This window comes from Artemia franciscana, chromosome 9 (genome assembly GCF_032884065.1).
Source record: "Artemia franciscana chromosome 9, ASM3288406v1, whole genome shotgun sequence".
Lineage (NCBI taxonomy): Eukaryota > Metazoa > Arthropoda > Branchiopoda > Anostraca > Artemiidae > Artemia > Artemia franciscana.
Genome location: NC_088871.1, coordinates 8,970,150 through 8,987,095, shown reverse-complemented (window position 1 = coordinate 8,987,095; position 16,946 = coordinate 8,970,150). Strand labels below are relative to the sequence as shown.

General features: G+C 34.9%; 1 protein-coding gene across 3 annotated transcripts in view; it reads left to right on the top strand.

Annotated features, from left to right (window-relative positions):
* LOC136030961 (rho GTPase-activating protein 18-like) overlaps positions 1 to 16,946 on the top strand; it is a 155,355-nt gene that overhangs the window by 12,082 nt on the left and 126,327 nt on the right. For all 3 annotated transcript variants that reach the window (XM_065710105.1, XM_065710106.1, XM_065710104.1), the window contains exons 2-3: positions 1,591 to 1,708; positions 5,259 to 5,506. In XM_065710105.1, coding sequence (XP_065566177.1) covers positions 1,603 to 1,708; positions 5,259 to 5,506 — 354 coding nt within the window. In that variant the 5' untranslated portion in view covers positions 1,591 to 1,602. The remainder of the gene's footprint in view (positions 1 to 1,590; positions 1,709 to 5,258; positions 5,507 to 16,946) is intronic.

Sequence of the window (16,946 nt, the reverse complement as noted above, 5' to 3'; positions counted from 1 at the left end):
ATAGGCTACTGCAAAAACATTTTCGGAGAAGACTTGGCAGAATTTGGCTACCATAGTATACCAAGAATAAGCTAAAAAAAAAAAAAAAAAAAAAAAAAAAAAAAAAAAAAAAAAAAAAAAAAAAAAAAGCAATAGTTCCTGAGTTACTTTTCCCGTATATATATATATATATATATATATATATATATATATATATGCATATATATATATATATATATATAATGAAAAGAGAAATCACCAGTGCAACATCACAAACACATAAAAAAAGACAGAAGGAGAAAAGAAGGACTGTTTTCCTACATTAGTGATTAATATAGATCAGCACTATATCTATAGCACTATATATATATATATATATATATATATATATATATATATATATATATATATATATATATATATATATATATATATATATATATATATATATATATATATATATATATATAATTTTCTTTTTCGATCTTCTTTTTCTTGTACAGAACTAAATAATATTATGCTCTGATAAGAAATCGCAAAATCATAGAATTTTACAGTTTAACACAAGATTAAAAAGTGCAAGGTCTTTGACTTAAGGTAATTTGCTGATCTTATGGTCTACTGAAAGCAAGCTAAATTACTATTGTAGTATATATTTGTCGTAATTAGACCAACTAACCAACAAAGACAGCATAAAGTGGGAGCACTTGAAAGAAAATTAGTTTACTCGTCCGAAACAACATTCAATTATTCGTGAAAACAACGGATCATTTTTCAGACCCAATAAATGAAAAAGTTTTCAGTTAAAACTTGACACCAAATGAACCAAATCGATCAAATTAACCGGAGAATCTGACAGAGGAAGCCTAAAGCTAGAAAATCATAATTATTTTTTACAAACATTTCTAAGCAAAGAATATACTGAAGATATAATAGAATATAAAGGGTGAAGAAAACACAAGTCTAGATAGGACGGGGAATATAAAATATATGGACCAAAATATAGGACAAAATATAAGACAGCTTCTTTTGAAGGCTTTTCGACACATTTAAGTTCATAAGGTTTAAAGTTGCAGGTCTATGTCTAGACTACAACGTATTTTTGCAATATATTTACATTTTTGAATAATCGTATGTAAGAAAGTTCCAATCTCCCTTAATTATTTCCCCACGACATCCACCCTCCCCAATTGGGGAAGACCTGCTTTTTGGGATGGTTTCAAGAGCAAGGCTTTGAATAGATTAGGATAGAGGAGGACCATGCGTAGCCGTGTCGGCCAAAGGGGTCTTGGTGCAGCAGTGAGTAGTTAGTAGCTGTAGTATGTAAGAAAGGAATGCTTTTGGATAGACTAATTTCAAGATATTTTAGAACTTAATTGGCTCTCTTGTGTTCCAAAGGCCAGTTAAATGAAAGAAAGATTAAACTCTATTTGATTGGTCCTCCTGTGTAAAATCTTAAGCGACTAAAAAGAACGACAGCTTCTGTCACTCTTTTTAGTCCCCTTGGAGAATTGGCTAATGGGCCCTGAGCCTCGCAAAATGCTTCTAAGTTATTGAATCTCCTTTAATTTTTTAGTCTTGGTGAAAATCTAATTATCGTTATATTTTTAGAATGACAATTTCATGATGGCTTCGTTTCGGAGTTTGAATGCAATTGATTTCTCGGACTACTTCTGTGAGTTTCAAAATGTTTCTCATAAAGTGGAATCAAATGACGAAGATAAACCAGGTATGTTTCCCTAATAGACATAACAGAATAAGAAAAAGCTTCTTTTTGGGCTAATGTAAAATTATTTTGGCAAATGTAAGGGTATTCTGACACTTCTTTGGAAAAGAACCTTATTGACAATGCGCTGTTTTATGTGAGCCTGTTCACTCCGTATACTACTTTCTCCGTTTCAGCCTGCCTAGCAAGAGGCGAATCAAGACAAGCGTAGGCTGATTACGCAGAAAAACATTTAAAATATGCACTCACAAATATGTGACAAAAAATCAACAGCGTAACACAACGTTTGGGGGATAAATTTGAGTATTTACCATTTTGCTGCTGAAGTGATGGTTTTTACAAATGAAAATATTGACAGTATTGGTCAATAGCAAAGTTAAGCAAAAGTCTCCAGATTTTAGTTTATTGAAAAAAACGAAAGAAACAAAATACATTTTTTAGAAATTTCTTGCAAAATTGTAGGATATAGATCAAACATTTAAGAATCAAGCCTCATTTAAAACCTTTTCATAAAATATTTAAAACCTTATTTGTCTTGCGTATGCATCATAGATAATGAAAGATTATAATTATTGATTAGGTTTCTTAAGTTTAAAATTTAACGAATCATAGTTTTTCTCTACTTTTTTCCGGAATTGAAAATGTTGTCTGGCTCCATGCCAAGGGAGCTAGGAGTTATATCAGTCATGTGAAACTCTTTGTGAGTTTTTCAGACCGACTCCCCATTAATAAGAACTTTGAGTGACTACTAGAGGGGCTGAGATAACGAAAGAGACATTTTTCCACTGTCGAGCGCTATTGTCTACACTGAACTTGAGATGGGTACTCCTAATATCGACATAGTGAGTCAAATAGCGCAGTCGGACGTTTTCCGTCTTAAAAAATTTCTGAGATACCACCCAGTAACTACAGGCAGTAGTGACAGACTGTCACTTATATCATTCATGTGAAACTCTTTGTGAGTTTTTCAGACCGATTCCCCATTAATAAGAGCATTGAGTGACTACTAGAGGGCCTGTGATGACGAAACAGACGTTTGTCCACTGCCGAGCACTAGTGTCTACACTGGACTGGGAATGAACATCTTCTAATATCGACATAGTGAGTTAAATAGCACAGTCGGAAGTTTTCCGTCTTAAAAAATTGCTGAGATACCACCCAGTATCTACAGGCGGTAGTGACAGACTGTCACTTATATCATTCGTGTGAAACTCTTTGTGAGTTTTTCAGGCCGATTTCCTATTAGTAAGAGCATTGAGTGACTACTAGAGGGCTTTTGATGACGAAACAGACGTTTGTCCACTACCGAACACTAGTGTCTACACTGGACTGGGAGTGAACATCTTCTAATATAGACATGGTGAGTTAAATAGCGCAGTTGGAAATTTTCTGTCTACCCAGATACCACCCAGAATCTACAGGTGGTAGTGACAGAAACTACCGGTTTTCCAATCCTGAATCCCAGGACAAACATACAAGAATGACTATACCTAGCATCCATGTCCAGCAGAAAATCAGATACTGCATTAATTGTCCACGTGGTCATCTTTTGCTGTGTGGAACGTTAATTCAGCAGAAACAATTCCGAAAGACCAACTTCAAACTTTGTTGAAATATAAAGACTTGCTGCACTTCAACATTATTATTAGTACCCCGAAATGATGTCCAAAAATTATTTTATTTGTTTTCTGGAGCTGATCAAAAGGCAAAAATGACTGATAAGTCATGGAAAATTATTATGGTTACAAGTCTTCATCAATGCTTTAGGTCTGTCAAGACATTAGAAATCCAGGCTCCAGGACCCTTTAAGTAGTTAAATCATCAAATACATCAATGCATCATCTATTTTGTTATCTGTTGCAACGTGGAACGCTCTTTCAGCAGAAACAATTCCCCAAGCCCTACTTCAATAATTTTGTATAAGGACTGACTGCGTTTCAGTATAAACGATGTATGAGCATTTTTTTCTTTCTTGTTCATAGCTTGTCAGAGCATAAGATTGACTAGCTAAATCAAAGGTTGTTAGCATGGTCAGTTCCCAAAGTGCTACAATTACCCAAATTTGCGTGCTACATAGCGATTTTTGGTACTACAGTCAAAAAACTGAATGTATTAATGCTGAAATAGTACTTTTGTGTTATAGGTGGCAACAATGAGTACGCGCTACACATAATGAAATAGTGCAAAATTGCATAGTGCTAGGTAGTAACTCTGACTAAATTATGTAAAATCACTGTGTTTGCAAGTCGTCATTACCGCTGAAACTCTCTGAAGACTTCAGAATACAGGAATGGGAACTTTTTCACAAGGCGCATCATCACATACCATTGTCTATACGGTCGTCTATTGCCATGTGGATCGCTTTTGCGAATGCATTGTTTTTAAACGCTGGTAACTGGCTTAACCATAGAGAAGTACTTTAGCTGCAAGTCCTCATTGATGCTGAAAGTGATCACTATTTTAAAAGTCCAGGCATGAGCAACCTTTCACTAGTTACGTCATCAGATACATCAATGAATTGTGTACATGTTTATAGTACTGTAGCAGCCTGTTCTTTGTCAGGAAAATTTCAACTTTTCCAGTTGCACAATCTCTATTCTCCTCATAAATTTTAATACCTTCAAGTTATGCATGACCTTTCTTACCAAAAAAAAACAGACACAAAAACATTATAGCAATAAACTACAAATGAGAGAAGTAATTACTTTGTAATTGAATAGTAAACTAAGCAGTGTTTTTAATTTTAATTGTTATTTCCTTGCATGTTTTTCTTCTTTACTAAATGCTATTATTATTAAAAGAAATATGCGTTGTAGCAGTTAAAATTATGCCTTGTTTATTATTAACGATGTTCGACCTAAATGGCCGAAGCCAATGCCACCGCCATAGCTTAAGATCTTTGGAAGGAAGGTGCAACTCGATGGGTATTAGGGACATAAAGCCACCCTAGACGGATACGCTCCTGTCTCAAAAAACTCCAGCAGGCCTGCAGTTCAACGAAACGTATAGTGGTAAAATGAAGTCTTCTTGCAAAAGGCACCAACTCGCAAAACTGTTAGGAGGGGTAGCAAAGATTGTTTTTAATTATTTTTTGTTGAATATAAAAGGAAGCTTATTTTTCATAATCTAGAAGAGTAAATTCTGCTATTTTAATGTTTTGGGTGAAAATTACCAAAAAATATTTTTTTTTAAATTACTTGGGGCATTTCGCTTTTTCTGTTTTTTTTTTTTTTTTACGGAATTACCACCAATAGATATTTTTCAAAACCCGAGAAGGGCATAAAATTTAAATTCATGGTGGTTTATTCTCCCATCTAGGTTTTTGTACTAACTACTTTAATGGAGGGGGGGGGAATGTGTTTTATATTCTTCAAATACTTTTCTTTTTATATCCATGGAAATTGTGAAATAGATATAAATATTAACTAGTGTTTTGCTTATGTTAGTAGTGGTAATTCGAAAGATCTTATGTGACATTTTCATAAACTTAGATTTCCAACCCATTGTGCCATTTGTCAAGCTGAGTTAAAAACTCTCTAATTTTTATGGCCAGATGGCGAAGAAGAAGCAGAGTGGCTAGAAAAAGCCGGGCTGAGCCATCTAACTGCGCCATTTTTGAAGGGGAAAGAAGTGAGTGAAGAAAGCCTTAAAGCGGCTGTTAGACGTTTGCCAAGCCATCAAGCAGAGGCAGTAAAAAGAAGGGTGATGACCTTGAATGCCACAGTACGGCAAAGGAAAAGAAAACTAAAAGGGAAAGGAAGACGGGATATAAGAGATATATTTGTGTCGCCGTCAATATCAGTGAGTAGATTTGTTTGTTAGGGATGACATTTGGCCCGGGTGGCTTGACTCTCCTAACTTCACAAAATGAATAAGTTATGAAAAGAGTGGATGTGGTAAAAGGTGGGACGATTCACGGGGGAGGGGTACTAATGGGAGGAAGGGCAATTACCACTCCTTGAATTGATATATACCTTTTTTGCTGTTTCTATAGAAAAGTCGAAAAAATAATAAAGTTGCTCCTCCCCCCATGTTTAAATTTTTTTATCATTTTTTAAATAAAAAAAATCCTTCCTACTTCTCCCCCTATATTTTCGGGGATTTTCACACCTGATTTGTAGTATTACTTCATGCCTCGTCATCATATGCCTTGTGAAATTATGGCTATTGTTTTGATCTTTCACAAAATTTTACTCTTTAAATTAAAGTTCTTAACCTGTTTCGAGCTCCACACTTCTTTGAAAAGGGTGGTAAAATATCAGAAAGATTCAGATATTTTATGTGTCTTAGGCATAAATGCTATTAATTGAATTTATACTTGAAGGTTTTAAGGGTAAGTTCAGATGATTTAAGCGTTGTAAGTAAAAATGCTATTAATTGAATTTATATTTGGAGATTTTGAGGATTCAGAGTAGGTTCGAAAGTTAAAATTAAGAGTACCATATCGCTTATATCAGTGGCGTGGTTTCATCAAAATCCTAGTGGGGGAGGGCAAATTTGGAGCCAATTTTACCGAGTCAAGTGAAATTGGTCAAGTAAAAATAATCCATATAGTACCAGAAAAGCAAATGTATACTAAAGAAAACTACTTTTCTCTTCAGATGTTTTAATTATGTAAATCTATTTTAGTTTTGACAAGATTTTTTAAGACACTAAGTTTTAACTTGAGGGAGACTGGGATCTGGGTGGATTTGCCCCTACCCCTGCCCAATAGAAAAGTACGCCCCTGGCTTAGACAAAGAATAAATGAACGTGTAGAAAATATCAAGGAGGCACACTCGTGCCTCTATAAAGAGGCGATACACGACAATGTTAAGCGATCTTCGGTTCCAGTGGTCGCAGACGGATGGGGAGGGATGCATTTCGTAGCCCGAGCTCCAACTAAGAAACCTGCAAAATTTCATCCCCCTCCAACTTTTTCTTCATGGGGAAAATCTGGCCGAAAGTTTCGACCTGTCAACCCAAGCCCCCCTTTCACGTTGTCCGATCGGGCTGAAATTCACAAGTTAAGGTCCCCTAGGGCCCAGGAGCTTATCCGCGAAATTTCAGCTTGATCCGATAACTCCTTCCCTGTTTTCCAGAAACCACGCATAGCCACTTAAAATTCATTTACTTTTTTTTCCTAGACGCCTACAGGTCACATCCGACATCGGATCTGGGTGTACGAAGACTCATTCGATGTGGAATTCTCCGAGTAAGTGCCCATGAAAGTTTCGTAGGAAAATCTTAACCCCCCGAAAGTTTCGACCCTCCAACCCCCCCCCCCTTTAACGTTGTCCGATCGGGCTGAAATTCACAAGTTAAGGTCCCCTACGGCCCAGGAGCTTATCCGCGAAATTTCAGCTTGATCCGATAACTCCTTCCCTGTTTTCCAGAAACCACCCATTAGGTATTTAATTAACGGATTTCTCTCCATAAGAGCCCATGTTAATTTGAAATTTTTAAAAGCTATTGAGAAGTTATATTTACACACTTGCAAGTTATTAGCTCAGTTGGTAGAGCGTGAGACTTTTAATCCTCGGGTCAAGGGTTCAAGTCCCTTACGGGCGGTTTTTTTTCACAACATCAAAAAATTTTGATAACACCTGGACAGCTTATCATTTGAGAGATAACAGAATATTAGCTTCTTATGAGCAAAAGAAACATTTCGGTCATTCTATCTATTTTTTTTCTATTTTATACAATGATTTAAAAGGGGGGGGGGGCGGCAGCCACCCAAGTTCCTCTCCTAATTCCTGTACGAGGAGTACAGGAATTATTAAATTACATCCACCATGGATTGTAGAAAAACGTACAGAAATAATATGAAAAAAACTTCGTTTTCTTAAAGAGTTAAAGAGGCTGCGTCCCAAAGTCGAACCTTAAAACGTACAGGAATTAGAAGAGGCAGTTGGGGGGCTGCCGCCCCCCAAACCCCCAGCTTTTAAAGACTCTTTTGTACAGGTTTTTTGTTTTTTTGCTAACCCCCCGCTCTTGGCTTCGGAAAGGCCCTCTTTTAATTAACAAAAAATTGAAATGAATGAATAATGGAATAACTTCGAAAAATGTTAAACACAAGAGGACAGGAGAACCATTGCGCCGAAACTAGTAATTAGTAACAATGAAGCCCCCCACAAAAAAAACCTGTACAAAAGAGTCTTTAAAAGCTGGGGGTTTGGGGGGTGGCAGCCCCCCAACTGCCTCTTCTAATTCCTGTACGTTTTAAGGTTCGACTTTGGGACGCAGCCTCTTTAACTCTTTAAGAAAACGAAGTTTTTTTCATATTATTAGATGATAGAAAGACCGACGGTGTGTATAGCTTCACTTATATAGGTAGTGATATAATTGAAAATAATGGAAACATTAAAGATGAAAAAGTGGAATAGGAATGCAAAGGAGCATGTTTTTTCCTTTTTGCAGTTTAAAAGTTACGAAGGATAGGAAAATAATTCTTCAAATTGAGGATTCCCGAAACTACAGCCCAAGTGGGGCTTTGAAACGTGACACTTTGGATTTTTATTAATTGATTTTATTAATTGATTAATAATTTTTTAATGATTAATAAAAAGATTATCAATAATTATTAATAATAATTTTATCGAACGGTTTTATTATTTGATCAATAATCTTTTTAACGATTAATAAAAATATTATTAATGATTAATACATTTTATTTAATCATTTTTATTAATTGATTAACAAAATTTATTTTTTTAATGATAAATAAAAAGATTGTAAGTGATTGTTTACTGTTAGTTGTAATCGAATTATTAATATTATTGAGGTAAACATTTATAACAATTTCTTGGGCTGTTTCATCAGCTTGGAATTCGTTTTCTGTAAGAAAGATGTACGTCTCGAAGTGCCCAGGTATCATAACTAGTTCTACAGGTAATGACTGAAATTGTTGCTACCTCTAGTATTCTATTCTTGGTTGCAAAACTTACCTTTTTATTCTTCCTAACTTTTTATCTACATTTGAGCACTTATAGAAAAGTAAAAAAGTATCTTAATTAGACAAACCAGATGGATGCAACTTAGTTTTTATAATAAAAACTGCCAGAAAAATAGTATAGATCTTGAGATATTGGAGAAGTGGCACCGGGACTTTATCCAAATACACCACACTGGCTGTAATGAACACAATAAGAGCAAAAAGATGAATTCTTTACTGATTGTTAGTTGTTGAAGGTAATCGAATTATTAATATGATTGAGATAAACGTTTATAACAATTTCTTGGGCTCTTCCACCAGCTTGGAACTCGTTTAAAAATTGGGCTTGTTCTAGAAGATTCTAAATCACAAAAAGTACCCTGAGGCTCTAAAAGGTTAAGGACCTTAATTTGTGTTAACTCCAGCCATTTGAATGTTCTTTACTTGATTAAGATGGATTAGAGTGCAATACAGTTTTAGTATTGGATAAAAGCTATGCCACGTTGTATCAGATAAAGAGCTAGGTGGAGTAATTTCGATTAAAATTTACATGTATATTTCGGTTTTTTTTTGTGTTGTGCAATCTATCAAGCTAGTCATTTTCATATGATATTATATCCTGCATTTTTTGGCAAACTGTTTGAGCAAAAAATGAGTTCGGCATGAACACCTTGAGGCATGTCACTCAAGTGTATTGCAAGTTTCGAGGTATATTTATCTTAACTATTATAAATATTTGACATAAATAATTAAATTATGCTTTAATTCAAATAGCCTCTCTTTCAGGTAGGTTGAATTTGTGTTTTATTCTTGATAAACTTAATTATCAAACCGTCTGGGTGCCAAAGGTGGGGGGGTCAGAGGGTAAATTGAAACCCCTAAATTTTGAAAATGTCTTTTTTTCAGTATTTTCACTGGAAAATACTGTTTTGGTATTTTTCATTAGGAAAAAAGCAGATTTACCCCCCTCCTTTGAGTATTTGAAAGATATCTTCTGGCTTCACTCAATATTTTCCTGAATCGGCTGCACGGGACCCATACCCCAAAACACCATCCTCTACGTAGATAACTTCAAAGACCACACTGCCTTTCCATGACGAAAGTAAAACAGTTCAAAATAGGGATGGATACCTTTTTATTGACAGTGAATAGATGTAAAATTATTTAACTGGATATTTCGAACACATATACAGTGTTCATCATCAGCAGTAAAACTGTTTTACTGCTGATGATGAACACTGTATATGTGTTCGAAATATCCAGTTAAATAATTTTACATCTATTCACTGTCAATAAAAAGGTATCATCCCTATTTTGAACTGTTTTACTTTCACCATCCTCTACTATCACCGAAAGACTGTTGCTTTCTTTTTAAGTTTTGCTTGGTGGAAAATGTTGCGACCAAAGGCCTTTTTCGACCCCTTTCGCCTAATTTCCTTTGAAATATTTTGACGCGTTACTATTTCTTAGCTAGAGGCTACCAAACGACCTTCTTCAAATTTACCCAAAGGTAAACAATCTAGACCAATAATTTTTACTTCACTTATTCCCCCCTCCAGATGGGCTTAAGATAGCGTGAAAAAACAACCTTCTGTGCTGGCTTTATATCAATCATGCATCATGGTCCATCATCCGTTCAAGCGGACTAAGGTGCTTCAAAAGTAAAACAAATAAAGAAAGCTAAATAGTATCTTTCTCTTTAATCAATACAATGTATGGTTTTGTTAGTAAACTTGACATTCGTTTACGGCTAATTATCAACGCATTTCCTTTGGCCTCATTTTCCAAGGTTGAATTTTATTTGAAATTACATCCTAACATATACTACTATCTTAAAATACTGATAACAGGGATTATCCTATCCTGTGGATTTTTTTTGTCTGACACATGACTGACTAGAAACTATAGTAATGGAATAAATTGTTGATGCTATATACAACTTTCGAATTCAGCTTAAAAATATGCAACAGGAAGACCAGCTTACAGTTAAAATATGTTTTTAATTGTAAGTCCAAAATGGGATTTCTTTGATTTAAGTAGAAGTAAAAAATCATTATAACTTGCAATTGCAAATTAAAATATAGTTCGGAAATAAAAATTTGCAAAAGGAAGACCTACTTACGATTAAATGTAAATTATTGGAGCCTAAAATACGATTTGTTTTACTTTGATTCAAGTAAAAAAGGGAAAAATTATTGTTCGAACATGTCATAGGATAGTTATTTTCTCTATTGTATTAAAATATTAAAATACAAATTACGTATCAAAAATATAGTAAACAAACAAATATATGAAAAAAAATATAGTATTAAAAATACAAAGTAACTGCTGCTGATTCCAAAAACAAATTATGGTTTTTAGCAGTCCATACTTATACTTTAAAATATACTTTATTTTGTATTTTATTTTACTTTATTATATTTTCCTATTATATTTTAAAACACTTTTACAATTTCCAGTAACTATGGATTATAATTTTGAACTGTTTTATTCTCTATTTTTTCACCTGCCATTATAATGAGTTTGAACTAACAAAGCATATAGAATTTCTTAGAAGTCATCCTAAATACAATTATAGAATAATTAGGTGTTTATTAGATATAGTCTATCTCATCCCATTCAATCTCCAATCCTTGGACAGATCGAGGGAGTGGTTTAGAGGTGCCTACGCCCCCTCCCCAGAAGGTGAAAGATTCCACTAATTACAGGGCTGGAAGAGAGGAAAATTCCAACCGCAGAGCCAAATTTTTATTGATGCCCCCACCCCCGAGCATTAATTCTGTATCCGCCCCTGCCCCCTATCGATAAGCTGAAAACTGTATAAGAATATGAAATTTCGCTCGTTTACCAGGATGATTCGCTTGATTTGAACAGTCCAACCAGACATTAGTGGGTCAATTGCTGGAATTCCCCCTGTCACTAGGATGATTTTGAAAGACACTTTTGTTAACACAACGATTGGAATCAATTATATTTCCATCTTTATAATGACACTTTAAAATTAGAGTAGGGGTCACTATTTTCATTGGCTCCAAACTTTTTCTCTGATTAACACCTAAATAATCATAGATACAATCCTCATGAATATTTTTCGTTATTAGTTTAAAGACATGATAATTAAAACAAACATAGAGCACATTAGTAGCGGTTTTACACTTCAAAATCTGAGGGGAGGCAAGGTATAACTTTGGGATGTAAGAATACAAAATAAAAGGAATTTAATTACAAATGCCAGAAAAATGTGGGGGGGCAGCGTCCCTTCCTTGTTCAAGCATAGAGCCCCCTATACTTTTAAGAGATCGCTATACTTCTAAACATTTTGGTTAGTTGAAATAGGCAGACTAAGTCCAGTATTGACTAAGTGGAACCCTTAAGACTTTCAAATCATTTATGCATGATAATCTAGAGGTGGTGTCAATATAAGGGTTATTTATCAATGGAGGCAAACTATTTGACAAGAGAGGGAGCAACTGTCAAATTTATTATTGATGCATTCTAGCTTCTATATATTATATAGGGGGTAAGGGTGTTTGAACCCCACCCCCCGAAATGTTGGTCCAACTCGTAAAAACGTAAAAAAAATTAATATAAGAACATTTAGGAAAAAATTGTACCTCCTCTCCCGGAAAAAAAATCCTGGATACTTTCTTGCCTAGCTTATAGGAAATCTTTAGATAATTTTATTTATTGTCTTCTCCGAAAAGGGGTTCTGGTCACGAGAGCTATTTTCAATAGCTGAGGCTTTCTTAGTTGGCCATTTAACTTCGTCATATTCATCAATTTTATCAAGAATCTGTTCTTTAGTTATGTGTTGGGGCTTTATTTTGGCTTTTCATCAAAGAGGATCTTTTAATTGTCTCTTCGGTTTTTCATCAGGTTAAAAATCCCATAAACTTAATGGCATTTCTATTGTGCACAGTGTCTTGGGTGCTAATGTCATGCTCATCTTTGATCTTTTTTAAATTGCGGGTCAACAGCCTAAGTTCCGCGGAACAACCCTTTCCAATCGACCGGTGCAGACGCATGCTTTAGGCTGGAAGTCGATACCAAGAATGCAAATTAGTTTTATTGCTGTAAAAAATTTACAGTACCGTTAGGATTAAAAAACAGGGCGGTTACTTGATAGATTTTCATTTGCGTATGTTGGACTGTGCTCTTAACCACTTAAATTCTTGTTGTTTAATACAACTAGTTGTGAAGCTTGTTAGACAACAGTCATAAAAAGAAACAAAAAAGGAATATATAATCGCTAGTAAGGATAAGAGAGAGAAAATGTTTTAGCCCCCATCCAGCTTAAAATTCAAAGTCGCCTAGACCCTCCCCCAGACAAAAATTTCTTTGAAAGTTTCAGCTTAATAACCCAGCTTGGAGAAAAGGCAGAGTTGATTTACGAAATTAAAAATTTGGCAGGTATGTTTGAAAGATATTTTTTTTGGGGGGGGGGGGGGTGGCAACGATACAAGAAAAAATTATGGTCGATAATTTGAATGAGAAGTGATGGGCCAATCGGGAAAAATTAAGGATTTCGGTTGGGTCTGGATCCCGGAACCATTTAAAAGATAGACTTTAGGCTAAAGCCTTTTTATAGCACTTGCTCGTCGGCAAAGTGCCATATAGCGATCGGAATTTCTGTCCGTCGGTTTGTCAGTCCCGGTTTTGATATTTTGAAAGTTGGCAGGCATATCAGGGGCTGGACCAGATTAAATTTGAAATAGTCGCTTCGCCGATTCGACCATCTGGGGGGGGGGAGTGGAGGTGCAGTTAACTCGAAAAAATTAGAAAAAATGAGGTATTTTTAACTTAGGATGGTGTAGGCCTAATCGGATCTTAATGAAATTTGATATTTAGAAGAACCTCGTGTCTCAGAGCTCTTATTTTAAATTCTGACCGGATCCAGTCACATTGGGGGGAGTTGGAGGGGGAAACCAAAAATCTTGGAATATGCTTAGAGTGGAGAGATCGGCGTGAAACTTGATGGGAACAATAAGCACACGTCCTAGATACGTGATTGACATAACCGAACTGGATCCGATCTCTTTGTGGCAGTTAAAATCGATAACTCTAGTACCGAGCCTAATTTTAGGTTCCGACCTCGTTACAAGCGCCATACGAGCTCTTGGCTCTTGTTTAATGGCTTAAGCCAATTTAAAGCTAGTTTATAGTCGATTTAATTTACTGCTCTCCTTCACTAGCTTCACAATTCTTGAAAAAAGTCTAATAATTCTGTTTAAAAAGAGACTAGATTACTTTAAAATTGAGATTTTATCATTTAATTCAAAAAACGTAAATTTATCAGCTCCCAGTTTTTCCATGGATAATACGAATGAAGTGGATTTAAGATTGCTAAGGTTTTTAAGATTTATTATTATTTGTTGAGCAACATTCAAACGAGGTGAAAATGAAGGAATCCAATAAGACTTGAGCTACCTATAACTAGGGTTTTTTGACCATCTTTATCTACGAAACCTTGAGCATGATAAAAAGTGTATCTCAAGACGGGTGTCGTATCTCAAGTGTATCTCAAGACGGGTGTAAAATTGCACATTGCAAGCAAGGCCGTATCTAGGGGAGGTTTAGGAATTTTGCCCCTCCCCCTCCAAAAAATAGCTCACCTGCCCTGAAAAATGATCCTGACTACGGCCTAGATTGCACACATAAACTATAATCACACGTATTGCCTCCGTCGGAGATTGGTTCATTAAATAAATAAGTAAAGAAGTAGGAAGCAAATGTAAATAAGTAATGTAATGTAAGTAAATGTAAAATAAGTAATATAAATAATATGTAAAAGTAGTAAGTGAATAAGAATTAATAAGTAAAGAATGTATGCTTCGTTTTTTTGCTGCTAAAAGCTTTTAATTCCCACTTAGCAAAGCTAATGCCAAAAAAACCTTATGCTTTATGAATTCGAAATTCTTATCTAAACTAGGTTTAATCTGCCCCTTCCCCGCCACTGACTTTCTTCTTTTTTGTTTTTCTGAGAATGGGGGGGGGGAAGTAGTGCAAAATAGCTTTAAAAAAACGGAATCGACCAAACTCAAAATGTTTAAAGAGCTTCAATCAGAAAATGTCATCTAAGTTCAGCGTAAAGTAATTCCAAATACAATAGCCCCTACATAGAAATTTTAATCAGAACTAAAAATGGGTTGTTAGAGCAAAGCAAAAAGAAAATTCAACTTGTTTAGCAGTATCACTTAGCTTATGACACAATAAATTGTCACCTGAAATATGTCATCTATGGTATTTGTCACTTGAAATTCATCACCTGAAACAACTGTCACATGAAATTTGTCATCAATGGTATTTTTCTTTTTGGTTTCTTGTGTGATTCTTGAATAACTACAGTACACTTACCTTTACTGCTGCATACTTTTACTTATCTTTACTGTTAACCTTCTCTTTTGCTAAATATGACATTTTATTTATATTGAAAATCTTTTGTTCTTTTAGATATTTTTGTTTTCTAGTGGGTGTCGCTTTGCTCTCTTTGCAATCATATTCAATTAAACTTGGATGATATTTTCTTAGTAAAATACTCCTCATTCGGGTTTTCTCCTCATCATCCCCAAAATGGAAAGAAGGAAATAAAGTTACATAGTTTTCTAAATTCTGACTTACTCTCAAATTTTTTCCGACTTGCTCTTAAAATTTGACATACTCTTATTTCGAAGTATTTGACCTTATTTTTTGTGATTAAATAAAAAAAAAACAAGTTTTTTCAACTGAAAGTAAGGAGCGACATTAAAACTTAAAACGAACAGAAATTACTTCGTATACAAAAGGGGCTGCTTCCTCATTTTTTCACTCTACTTTTTAAAACAGTAAAGAACTTTAGCGTAAAGAGCGGGGCGTTGATGAGGAAGCAGCCCCTTTCATATACGAAGTAATTTTTTGTTCATTTTAGGTTTAAATGTCGCTCCTTACTTTCAATTACAAAAACTTGTTTTTTTTTATTTAATTTCTGAACGTTTTTGTATCAATGCTTGTTTTGATTTTGGCTCTCCGCAGATGAATAATTAAAACGAAATTTGCGTATTTATTTTTTTTTTTGCTAAATGGCTTTCTCATAGTTTTGATCGAATGATTTTGAGAAAAAAGGATCGGGGGAGGAGGCCTAGTTGCCCTCCAATTTCTTAGTTACTTAAAAAGGCAACAAGAACTTTTAATTTTTTACGAATGTTTTTCTAGTAAAATATATACGTAACTTACAAATTAGCTCACGTAACGAACTTCTGTATTCTCATCTTTTTATTGCGTATATGAAGGGGTTCATCCCCTTGTCAGTACCTCACTCTTTACACTAAAGCTTAAATTTTGTCCCAACTCCTTAAGAATGACCCCTCAATCACAAAAGCCGTAAAATAAATAGTTGAAATTACTAAAAACACTTTAGCGTAAAGAGTGATGTATTAGGAGGAGGTGAGTCCCTCATATGCATAATAATTTCTGTTTGTTTTAAGTTTTAATGCTGCTCCTTACTTTCAGTTGAAAAAAACTTTTTCACATTTATTTTTTCATTGTTTTTTTTTAATAATGCTAGAAAATCCTGAACTCCGTTCATGGAAATGTTTTCCCCTATGACAAATTCCTCCATGGAAAGTTCCCCCAACATATCACCCTCTTCTCAACCCCTCCCCCCAACCAAAAAATTCCACTGAAAACGTCTGTACACTTCCCAATAGCCATTACTTTATGTAAGTACTGGTCAAAGTTTGTAACTTGTAGCCCATCCCACGGGGACCGTGGGGGAGCCAGTCGTCCCCAAAGACATAGCCATAAGGTTTTTCGACTACGCTGAATAAAATGGCTATCTCAGAATTTTGATGCGATGACTTTGGGAAAATAAATAGCGTGGGAGGGGGCCTAGGTGCCCTCCAATTTTTTCGTCACTTAAAACATTCTAGGACCACTGGGTCGGTACGACCACCTCTGGAAAAAAAAATAAACACGCATCCGCGATTTGCCTTCTTCTACAATAGGGTTTTCTGATACGCTGAATCTGATGGTGTGATTTTTGTTAAGATTCTTTGACTTCTAGGGGTGTTTTCCCTATTTTCTAAAATAAGGCAAATTTTCTCAGGCTCGTAACTTTTGACGGGTAAGACTAAACTTGATGAAATTTATATATTTAAAATCAGCATTAAAATGCAATTCGTTTGATGTAGCTACTGGTATCAAAATTCCATTTTTTAGAGTTTTGGTTACTATTGAGCCGGGTCGCTCCTTACTACAGTTCTTTACCACGAACTGTTTGAAAGGGAATAGAAAAATTCTGTTATTCTAGACGTGTTATGGAAAAGACACGCTTCGCACTTTTTCAAACTAAGG